Source organism: Anomaloglossus baeobatrachus, chromosome 6, assembly GCF_048569485.1.
Source record: "Anomaloglossus baeobatrachus isolate aAnoBae1 chromosome 6, aAnoBae1.hap1, whole genome shotgun sequence".
In the NCBI taxonomy this organism is placed as follows: Eukaryota; Metazoa; Chordata; class Amphibia; order Anura; family Aromobatidae; genus Anomaloglossus; species Anomaloglossus baeobatrachus.
Genome location: NC_134358.1, coordinates 541040825 through 541052992, shown reverse-complemented (window position 1 = coordinate 541052992; position 12168 = coordinate 541040825). Strand labels below are relative to the sequence as shown.

Here is a 12168-nt window from a genome sequence, read left to right as displayed (position 1 = left end):
CGGGGACTCGAGTTAATAAGCGCGGCCGGCATATCAGTGCTGGCCGGCGCGGAAGTCCCCGGCGCACCACAAATCCCAGCGGCGCCTTAAATAAAAATGGCAGCGGCGGTTAGCGCAGTAGTCACCCAATACACTAACACACCCAGCAACGCTGTGGTGTGCGATGGCACTAGTGCGGACAGCGCCGCTGTCCCTGGCGCACTAACACACCCAGCAGTGCTGCCGTGTGTCTGCGCGGTCCCCACAGGGACACAGAGTACCTCCATGTAGCAGGGCCATGTCCCTGAAGATACTCCGCTCCATGTCCAGCAGATACCAGGGGCTGTGGATGGAGCACGGTCTCAGTGCCTGGAGACCGATAGAATCCCACTTCACCCAGAGCCCTGTAAAAAGGGATGGGGAAGGAAGCAGCATGTGGGCTCCAGCCTCCGTACCCGCAATGGGTACCTCAACCTTAACAAACACCTCCGACATGAAGTGGGGTGAGAAGGGAGCATGCTGGGAGCCCTGTATGGGCCCTCTTTTCTTCCATCCGACATAGTCAGCAGCTGCTGCTGACTAAACAGTGGAGCTATGCGTGGATGTGTTGCCTCCTTCGCACAAAGCACAAAACTGGTGAGCCAGTGATCCCACTGGGGGTGTATAGCCAGAAGGGGAGGGGCCTTACACTTTTAAGTGTAATACTTTGTGTGGCCTCCGGAGGCAATAGCTATACACCCAATTGTCTGGGTCTCCCAATTAGGAGCGAAAAAGAAAGGCAAATTGGTTAAGCACTTCTTGGAATGAGAATCTGCTTTCCAATGTCTCAACCACAGGGCCCTACGCAAAACAACGGAGTTGGCTGACGCCACTGCCGTGCGGCTTGTAGCGTCAAGAACAGCATTAATCGCGTACGACGCGAATGCCGCCATTTGCGAGGTCAATGGTGCTACCTGCGGGGCAAATGCACGTGTGACTGAGTCGACTTGCGCAAGCCCGGCTGAGATAGCTTGGAGTGCCCATACGGCCGCAAAAGATGGCGCTAATGACGCTCCAATCGCTTCATAGATGGATTTCAGCCAGAGCTCCATCTGCCTGTCAGTGGCATCTTTAAGTGCCGCTCCATCTTCAACTGCAACCAAGGATCTAGCTGCAAGCCTGGAAATTGGAGGATCCACTTTTGGACACTGGGTCCAACCCTTGACCACCTCAGGGGGAAAAGGATAGCGTGTATCTTTAAGCCGTTTAGAAAAACGCCTTTCAGGATAAGCGTGGGGTTTCTGGATTGCGTCTCTAAAGTCAGCGTGGTCCAGAAAAGTGCTTAATGTACGCTTAGGGTATCTGAAATGGATTCTCTCGTGCTGCGAAGCTGACTCCTCTACAAGAGGAGCTGGTGGGGAAATATTTAACATCTTATTGATGTTAAATATAAGATCATTAACTATGGCGTCACCATCTGGTGTATCTAGATTGAGAGCGGTCCCAGGATCAGAATCCTGATCAGTTACGTCCGCCTCATCACCCATAGATTCATCTCGCTGGGATCCTGACCATTGAGATGAATGTGAAGGCCCGTCATAGCGAGCCCGCTTAGGCTGCCCGGGGCCATCGTCCGAGTCAGAGTCTTCACCCTGAGGTGTATGTGCCCGTCCCGGAGCTTGGAAGTAACTCAGCTGAGGGGGACCAGGGGGCAATGATTGCACAGTGTCCGTGGCCTGAAGTACAGGCCTAGCTCGCAATGTGTCAAGAATTTGTGACATAGTGAGAGACATTCTGTCAGCAAAAGCTGCAAACTCAGTTCCTGTCACCTGGACAGCATTCACAGGTGGTACACCCTGGGTCACGTCCAGCAGAGGTCCCGACTGTGCAAGCGCCGCAGGGGCCGAGCACTGCCCACAATGGGGGTCCGTGGAGCCTGCCGGTAGAAAAGTCCCACATGCGGTGCAGGAAGCATATAATGTCTGTGCCTTGGCACCCTTGCGTTTTACGGACGACATGCTGCTGGCTCTCTGCAATGTGAGAGAGTCTATAGCCAAAGGGCGACCAGCGCTATGCAATACAAAGTATTTGTAGAAACAAAATACTAAGAATACTACTGGCACAAGAGGGGGTGAGCCCTGAGGGCTGCTTACCGCCCGCTGAATAGCGGGTAAGAGGCGCAGAATTCCTTGTCTGGGTCTCCCCGGCTCCCCTCTGCAGCTCAGCGTGTCAGCAGGAATGGCTGCCGGCGTCTGTGGAGAGGGGCGGTCCGTGGGAGTTCCTAAACAAAAGTGCGGGAAACAGTGTCCCCTCTGTGCCGATTGTGAGGGCTGGAGTATGTAAAAACGACTCCAGCCCTCGGCGCTGATGCACTGACCAGCGTCCCGCCCCTCTCCTGACTGGCAGGTCTGGGGGCGGGAACGAACGGAAGCAGGCCGCAAAAGCCGGGGACTCGAGTTATCAGCGCGGCCGCCGTAAAAGCGCGGCCCGCGCTGAAGTCCCCGGCGCACCACAAGTGCCAGCCGCGCCGCAGTCCCAGCGGCCGGCGCGACCGATTCCCAGAAGTGTGCCTGCTTCAGCGAAGCTGAATGAGGCCATGGCACAAGCGCCGCAGCGCTGATGTCCCCGGCGCACTACAACACCCAGCATGCTGCGGTGTGAGCGCCAAATGCACGGGGACACAGAGTACCTTGAGGAAGCAGGGCCATGTCCCTGATGTACTCCGCTCCATCCAGCATCTTCTCCAGGGGCTGTAGATGGAGCACGGTCTCAGTGCCTGGAGACCAGTAAATCCCACTTCACCCAGAGCCCTGTAAAAAGGGATGGGGAAGGAATCAGCATGTGGGCTCCTGCCGCCGTACCCGCAATGGGTACCTCAACCTTACAAACACCTCCGACATACAGTGGGGTGAGAAGGGAGCATGCTGGGGGCCCTGTATGGGCCCTCTTTTCTTCCATCCGACATAGTCAGCAGCTGCTGCTGACTAAAAACAATGGAGCTATGCGTGCGTGTCTGACCTCCTGCGCACAAAGCTAAAACTGAGGAATCCGTACTCCTACGGGAGGGTGTATAGCCAGAAGGGGAGGGGCCTTACACTTTTAAGTGTAGTTCTTTGTGCGGCCTCCAGAGGCAGTAGCTATACACCCACTGTCTGGGTCTCCCAATTAGGAGCGAAAAAGAAAAATATGTAAAAGCAAAACAAACATGTTTGAAATTGTCATGTTCTTAAAAATCCGATCTATCAAAGTATAAAATGAATTAAGCCATATGTTAAATGTTAGAAGAGAAAAAAATCAAAAAGCCTTTTTTTTTTTTGCAGAAATTACAAAATCCCCAAACAATTGCAGAATTCTGCATGGTGGGAGGGGTCACTATTTCCCCCCAGTTGCAATTTTTTCCCATTTTTCAATATATTATATGGTAAAGTGAATGGTGTCATTGAAAACCACAAGTCGTCTTGCAAAAAACAAGTCCCTATACAGCTATGGTGACGGAATAGTAACAAAGTAATAGGTCCTTAAACTAGGAGAAGGAAAAATGAAGCTGTAAAAACGAAAAATGGTCTGTTCATGAAGGGTTTAAAACACCTTGATATTGTACTTCTCGTTTTAGCCTGATGTTCTTCATTACATTTTTTCCAGCTGTTTTTTCCTGGCACTCACCTCCTCTTCATCTTTCTTCTTTTCTTCATCCTCTGTTGTTTTCTTGTAGCTGCTGTGCCGACTTGATTTCCTCCTCGTTATATTAGTATCAGGGACTTTTTCATAGCCGTCTATATATTCATTACTCTGTGCTTCACTTTCCTTATCCTCAGCATCTATTGTCTAAAAATGAAGGATAGTACATGTTATAGCACATGGAGATTGGTGAGCTGGAAGTCTGTAATGTTACAGAACACATAGATGACATGTTGATGAGATAGTTATAGATGAGGGTCTGACTTGTAGGGGAGTTAGGGTTAGGCCCACCCCTGCGTTTGTAGCCGTCACACTGATGGTCTGTGTAACAATTGTAAAATGTAAATGCATTTGTGTAGAATCGCCACCAGGTGGCAGTGTAGCAGCACAGTTGTCCTGGCACCTGGGTGGCCAGGGGGAGAGTAGTAGGAGGAGGATAGTAGCGAGTATAAAAGGCAGAGTAGAGGATAGACGACAGGAGAGTCCCAGTGGAGAAACAGTGAGAATACCCCATTTGAAGATTCTGATCCTAAGGGTCACCCCTGCGGCTGTGACATGCGGGATCCGTTCCGGATTGTTTAACTGCATCCCAAAGAAGAGGGGTTTAGTCCTGACGGTCGAGGGTCTGGCGTCAGTATTACCTGGCTCGTAGTACTCAACGATTTCCTCACTAATTGAAGGTCAGTGCGCCCTTAAGGAGTAGGGTATGGCTGGATGGCCTGGGCACGGATGGGAGAGCCCTGTCGGTTGTGGTCCTTAGTATGCATTAGCATCCCCTGTGAATGGGGTGAAGTGGCTCAATGGACTTAATGAACTGGTCAGTGCCAGTGTGAAGTGTAGTGGAGGGATGAGAGGCCTAGAGGTGTCAGACAGAACCCGGGTGCCTGGAATACGGACAGCTGCTAAATTGTGTTTGAGAAGAAGGAGTAGGAGGAACTCCTATGGAATGAGTACCGGTGCCGGCGAAATGTGGACTGAAGTAATCCAGAAATTGAAGGAAAATAAAGTTTGCATGTTTGAGAGAAGAAACCTTGTCGGGACTTTATTTACTGAAAGAGAGAAAATGGTGTTGCCTGAACGGTTACAGAGTTCTCCTGTGTGTGATGTGGCGACGGGGAGGTGAGGGCTTAACGGACGGCTGCGCTGTGGCCTGCTGACCCCTGCTACCACGACTACTACCACTGTCTGCTCCGTGCCCTCCACCACAGACTGACCACCACAAGTCTCACAAAGGAAGTGTCCATCATCCTGTCTTCGATTGGTAAGTAGCTGTTCATGTGGATTCACCCTCTATTGATATCTACTAGTGATGAGCGAGCACTCCCATGCTCGGGGGCTTGGTACTGGTAACTAGTGTTGAGCGAGCACTACCATGCTCAGGTGCTCAGTACTCATAGTCGTAACTAGTGATGAGCGAACACTACCATGCTCGGGTGCTCGGTACTCGTAACTAGTGATGAGCGGGCACTACCATGCTGGGGTGCTTGGTACTCATATCTAGTGATGAGCGGGCACTACCATGCTCGGGTGCTCGGTACTTGTAACTAGTGATGAGCGAGCGCTACCATGCTCGGGTGCTCGGTACTCATATCTAGTGATGAGCGGGCACTACCATGCTCGAGTGCTCGGTACTCATACTTGTAACTAGTGATGAATGACCACTACCATGCTCGGGTGCTCGGTACTCATATCTAATGATGAGCAGGCACTACCATGCTCAGGTGCTCGGTACTCATACTTGTAACTAGTGATGAGTGAGCACTACCATGCTCGGGTGCTCAGTAGTCATAACTAGTGATGAGTGACCACTACCATGCTCGGGTGCTCTGTACTCGTAACTAGTGATGAGCGGGCACTACCATGCTCGGGTGCTCAGTACCCATAACTAGTGATGAGTGGGCACTACCATGCTCGGGTGCTCGGTATTCATATCTAGTGATGAGTGGGCACTACCATGCTTGGGTGCTCTGTACTCGTAACTAGTGATGAGCGGGCACTACTATGCTCGGGTGCTCAGTACCCATAACTAGTGATGAGTGAGCACTACCATGTTCGGGTACTCTGTACTCGTAACTAGTGATGAGCGAGCGCTACCATGCTTAAAGGCTTCAGAAGAAGGAGGGCAAAGATGGCCGAAAGAGGAGGCGCCGCACCCGGAGAACGTAGACACCCATCTGACCATTCTGCACCGAACCAACCATTTAGGTGAGTATTATAAAGTGATTTTTACATTCTACACAGCGGCCTGGGCTCTTATATACAGCATGGTAGAATAATGTATATAAGAGCCCAGTGGTGGTGGCCGCAGCTTATAGTCACCAAATCTGGTGACAGGTTCCATATAAATATATTCTGCAGATATAGTTTTTTTTCTATAATAAACTAACCTGCATAGTGACCAGCTTATAGTAAATTCCTTCCTTTTTCATGAGTTCTCCATGAGGTCCTTCTTCAGTTATGACACCTTCATTAAATCCAGCAATAGTATCGGCATTCCGGATCGTTGACAATCGGTGGGCAATGACAATAGTGGTTCGTCCTTCTCTAGCCTATGGAAAAATTAATAGTAGAGAACTTAGAGGCTGTCCTACTGAATGGTTAGCACCCCAGAGTATAATGTAGATTGGAAATGTAGGTGTTGTGCCTCTATGACATAGGATGAATGAGCCAAATGACTTGAACCCAAAACAACCACTAATAAACCTTGACCTAGAAGCTGTTAACGGACCTAATGCCATATCGAAATATCACTGGGTCATAGTGATTGAGGGATGAACAAAGGCTTCACAAGAAAAAGTTTGGAAAAATTTTGGTAAACTTTTTTGGGGTTCTTAGACTGAATTAAAAAAAATAATAGCTTGGTCATTAAAGCCAAAAAAAAAATGCCAATCACTTTACCTTATCCAGAGCTGCCTGGACAACAGATTCACTCTCGGTGTCCAGAGCAGATGTGGCTTCATCAAGAAGAAGAATTTTGGGGTTGCGAACCAGGGCCCTGGCAATCGCAATTCTTTGTTTCTGGCCTCCACTGAGCTGAGTTCCTCTCTCTCCCACAAGAGTCTCAAATTTCTGCAAATTCACAAAAAACATGGTCAATAAAGCATCTATATCATGTATGTCCTGGGACAATGGTCTCACAGCAGTTCAAGGACCCTTCTATGATGTCCGTATTTCCCACTGGACACTGTACTCATGAGTCACCCCATTTTATTTGGAAATTCATAACTACTAGTATCAATATTAAGATACCCACAATGTCAAAAATAGATTAATTAATTGACTGATTGTATAAGAAAGATAAAAATGATGTATAGCTTACATCTGGAAGCTTCGTGATGAAGTTATAGGCGTTGGCTTCCTTAGTGGCTTGTATAATTTCCTCCATGGTGACATCTTCCCGACCATAGCGGATATTCTCAGCTATGGTGGTATCAAACAGGACTGGCTCTTGGCTCACCACGCCAATGATCTCTCTTAGGTATCTGGTGTTCAGATTCCGAATATCTTGTCCATCAATGGTGATCTTTAAGAAGAAGGCAGTGAAAATCTATCTAAGAATGGCAGGAAAATTCTCAAAAGGATATAAAAAGTTTCCTTACCACGCCATCATCTGGGTCGTAGAACCTCTGAATAAGCTGGACCGTTGTACTTTTTCCGCAACCGCTGCTCCCCACGAGGGCCACTGTCCGACCGCTGGGAACCGTAAGGTTCAAACCTTTCAAAACCTTCAATGGCAAATATTCCCGTTACATATGTCACCTGTACGTAGATACTGTATACATAGGTAATACCGCAAAACATTACACATTAATAATACCGCCAAATTGTAAAAATAGATAATGCCACTCCACAGAGCTCAAATAAAAAAAAAAAAAAAATACATATTGTTGTTAGCTACATTGCATTTGCTATTAGCATCATTAGGGTATTGTTACTAACCTGGATGTCAGGCCTGGATGGATATGTGAACTTCACATTTCTGAACTGTATATCTCCCTTAATCTTGTCAGGTTTAAACCCTGCAGTGGAGTAACTGTCTATTTTGGGCTTCTGTAGGAAACAAAAAAGAAAACATGTGTAAGTATGTAAAAGTAGAGACAAAGTGTATGATTTTATGGGACCCCTGAATTGATTAGTGGCCCCTGGAGATGATGATCTGCAATAAAACAGGCAGAGTATATAATATACTCTTCTAGCAAGGCAAGATATGAGGGTCTGTGCATATATGAGGTTCAAGGCAATGAGGTTCTGTGCATATATAGCCAATGTAGGCCTCTGGGTAGAGAGGCATTGTAGGTCTATGGGTATAGAGGCATTGAAGGCCTATGGGTATAGAGGCATTGAAGGCCTATAGGTATAGAGGCATTGAAGGCCTATGGGTATAGAGGCTTTGAAGGCCTATGGGTAGAGAGGCTTTGAAGGCCTATGGGTAGAGAGGCATTGAAGGCCTATGGGTATAGAGGCATTGAATGCCTATGGGTATAGAGGCATTGAAGGCCTATGGGTATAGAGGCATTGAAGGCCTATGGGTATAGAGGCATTGAAGGCCTATGGGTATAGAGGCTTTGAAGGCCTATGGGTATAGAGGCATTGAAGGCCTATGGGTATAGAGGCATTGAAGGCCTATGGATATAGAGGCATTGAAGACCTATGGGTATAGAGGCATTCAAGGCCTATGGATATAGAGGCATTGAAGACCTATGGGTATAGAGGCATTCAAGGCCTATGGGTATAAAGGCATTGAAGGCCTGTAGGTATAGAGGCAATGTAGGCCTGTGGATATAGAGGCATTGTAGGTCTGTGGGTATATAGGCATTGTAGGGCTGTGAGTATAGAGGTAAAATTGGACTTAGGTATATAGGCATCAAAGGACTATGGGTATGTAAGCATAGTAGGCCTGTGGGTATAGAGGCATTGTAGGCCTGTGGTTATAGAAGCAGTGTAGGCCTGTGGGTATATAGGCAATATAGGCCTGTGGGTATATAGGCAATATAGGCCTGTGGGTTTATAGGCAATATAGGCCTGTGGGTATAGAGTCATTGTAGGTCTGTGGGTATAGAGGCATTGTAGGCCTGTGGGTATAGAAGCATTGTAGGTCTGTGGGTATATAGGCAATATAGGCCTGTGGGTATATAGGCAATATAGGCCTGTGGGTATAGAGGCATTGTAGGCCTGTGGGTATACAGGCATTGTAAGCTTGTGGGTATATAGGCAATATAGGCCTGTGGGTATAGAGGCATTGTAGGTCTGTGGGTATATAGGCAATATAGGCCTGTGGGTATACAGGCATTGTAAGCTTGTGGGTATATAGGCAATATAGGCCTGTGGGTAGGAAGGCATTGTAGGCCTGTGGGTATGGAAGTATTGTAGGAATGTGGGTATATAGGCAATATAGGCCTGTGGGTATATAGGCAATATAGGCCTGTGGGTATATAGGCAATATAGGCCTGTGGGTATACAGGCATTGTAAGCTTGTGGGTATAGAAGCATTGTAGGTCTATGCTTGCGACATGACAGCAGGACCTTTCATCTTCTAATGCATAAATGAGACACGCTGGATAGCAATGAATTATTGGAGTCTAAGGCTATGTTTACATGGGACATTTTTGGGCAACAAAACTTGATCTCATGGCAGTAAACAAGCTGCATTTTTTGCAGTGGTTTTTTTTTTTAGCTGCGTTTTAGCCGCATCTTTGGTTTGTCATTTGTATACAGCACATGTTTAAATAAAGTTAGTTTTATTGACAAAAAACACTGCAAAATCGCATGAACCTGCATTTTTTTTTCATTCTTCATTGCTTTTAATGGTGAAAAAAAGCTGCAAAAAACGCTGAAAGAATTGACCCGCTGCTTCTTTCAAAAACACAGCATTTTGCCATTTCAGTCAGGAAAAAAAAAGCAGGTGTGTGCATGAGATTTCTGGAATCTCATAGGTTTTGCTGGTAATGTTAAATGTGGCTTTTTATTAGCATGGATTTGCATAAAATCAATGAAACAAACATCGCAGCAAAAGAAACAGAAGTCCAGTAGCTGCCTACACGGTGAGTCTAGCGACATCGCAGAGCAGCATAGACGCTATCAGTGGTCTGAAGCCAAAAAAAATCATGACTTCTCCATGTTCCTCACCCATATTTCAAAAAAAGTTCTATACACTTATATCATGAACAGTAAAGATTCCTACAAATCAAGAGTCTCAGAAAAAAATGCTCTTACATTGTCGATGATGTTAAATACTGCGTATGCGGCCCCCCGGGCGTTGGAAAATGCTTCAATATTGGGGGATGTTTGTCCAACGGCAAAAGCTCCGATAATGACAGCAAAGAATACCTAAGAGAGACATAAAAGAAAGACTTCTCAACAGTCGGTCATGATAATGATAGATATACATTAAAAGTTAATTTATAAGGGGGGTGTCTAATTTTGACGATCCCTTTTTGTAGAAGGGTCCCAACATGACAATCACAGGGTGTCGTTCTGATGGAATCACCAGAAATTTGTTGGCTAAACCCGGCAGCATGTCTTCATATTTTCTATTACATGTTTATCATTCAACTATCCGTGCAAAATGTGCTCAAAGGAGTCAAGAGCTCCAGATCAAATGATGCTCATGGTAGCTAAACTCCAATCTGCATTATACACAGGTAGGGATATGGAGAGAATCACTGCACACTCTTATTTCAATATGCAAAGCCTTTAATTGTGGACGTGGTTCATACAAAATGGGTTAAAACAACAGGGAACAACGTTTCGACCTAATAAGTCTTGATCACAGTGTCGCTTTGATAAATGCGAAGTACTGCTGTCACTCCCATGCCTAAACCAAACCTGGTGTAGAGTATCTCCCAAGGTTCAGTTCTAGGACCCTTGCTGTTCTCCATCTACACCTTTGGCCTGGGACAACTCATAGAGTCCCACGGCTTTCAGTATCACCTCTATGCCGATGATACCCAGATCTACCTGTCTGGACCTGATGTCACCTCCTTACTAACCAGAATCCAACAATGTCACAATTTCATCCTTCTGTTCTGCCTGATTTCTAATACTGAACATGGAAAAAACGGAATTAATCATCTTTCCCCCATCTCACTCTAACATTCCACCAGACCTATCCATTAAAGTCAATGGCTTCTCACTCGCCCCGGTTCCTCGACTCTGCTCTCTCATTCAAGCCACATATCCAAACCCTTTCTACCTCCTGCTGACTCCAACTCAAAAATATTTGCCAGATCCATACATTCCTTAACCAAGAATCGGTAAAAACACTAGTACATGCCCTCATCATCTCCCGCCTCGACTACTGCAACCTCCTGCTCCCTGGCCTCCCTTCTAACACTCACGCACCCCTACAATCTATCCTAAACTCTGCTGCTCAACTAATGTACCTGTAATTACCCGGCCTCTCCTCTCTGCCAATCTCTACTCTAGCTTTCCATTGCCCAAAGACCCCGTTTCAAAACACTAACCATGACATTCAAAGCCATCCGCAACCTGTCATACATCTGTGACCTAATTTCACGGTATTTACCTGAATGCAACCTGCAAACGTCACAAGATCTCCTTCTCTCATCTCCTCTTACCTCCTCTTTCCACAATCGCATACAAGATTTCTCCTGTGCCTCACCCATGGTCTACAGTCCCTGACAGAAGTTTTGTTGCTTATCCATGTTATGAAAATAAAAGCTTATAACCTGACTTTAAATTCATCCATTGGTTTTATAAATTACTCTTTTGAAAGTTGAAACCCTCCCAAATTTGGTTTAGGTTATGAAAATAAAGTTTCTGCAAAGCTGAAATATTGATCATTTAATGAACACAGAAAGGTTAGATTTTGTCAAGACAAAGGTTTTGTCGCCTTGTCATATAATGCACCAAATCCTAGTTTACATCCTCACCTCTACTGACTAAATGATCGGTTAATTAGTGGGTGTGTATAAAAAGAAACCCAGCACCCCAGACCTTCAGTTTAACTGCAACTTGACCTCTGATAACATGCCAAAAATCCACCCTGCGACCAAAGCCTTGATTATCAAGAGGCTGAAGACCAGATCCACTGCAGAGGTGGTTGGCACCTTTAATGTGTCTCAGCGTCAAGTACAAAAAATTAGAAAAAGATTTGAAGAGACAGGAGATGTTTTTGACAAGCCCAGATCCGGCAGACCCCGCAAGACAATTGCTCAAGGGAAACGATTGTTGGTTAGAAAATCCAAAGCCAGCCCACAGAGCTGCAACAGGCCTGGTCATCTCAAGTCCCTGTGTCAACTAGAACAGTTTGTACGATTCTGTCTAGAAATGGCCTCCATGGTGGAATCAGTGCCCAGAAGCCAGCACTAAACAAAAGGCAATTAAAAAAACGTGTGGCATTTGCTAAAGCCTGCTAAAGGGATGAACGCTGGAAAAGTGGCAGAAGGTGGATTTCTCTGATGAATCTTCAGTTGAATTACACCACAGCCACCGCAAATACTGCAGGAGACCTACTCGAGCCCGTATGGATCCAGAAAACAGTTAAGTTTGGTGGTGGAAAGATCATGGTCT

General features: G+C 46.4%; 1 protein-coding gene across 3 annotated transcripts in view; it reads right to left on the bottom strand.

The window, feature by feature from the left end:
* Window positions 1-12168, bottom strand: part of ABCB1 (ATP binding cassette subfamily B member 1) — a 149192-nt gene that overhangs the window by 45079 nt on the left and 91945 nt on the right. For 2 of the 3 annotated variants that reach the window (XM_075315614.1, XM_075315613.1), the window contains exons 10-16: window positions 9850-9963; window positions 7576-7686; window positions 7236-7361; window positions 6956-7159; window positions 6535-6705; window positions 6024-6185; window positions 3622-3783 (exon numbers count right to left, since the gene is read on the bottom strand). In XM_075315614.1, coding sequence (XP_075171729.1) covers window positions 3622-3783; window positions 6024-6185; window positions 6535-6705; window positions 6956-7159; window positions 7236-7361; window positions 7576-7686; window positions 9850-9963 — 1050 coding nt within the window. Of the gene's footprint in view, window positions 1-3621; window positions 3784-6023; window positions 6186-6525; window positions 6706-6955; window positions 7160-7235; window positions 7362-7575; window positions 7687-9849; window positions 9964-12168 lie in introns of those variants that run through there. The other variant, XM_075315615.1, reaches the window with a different exon arrangement.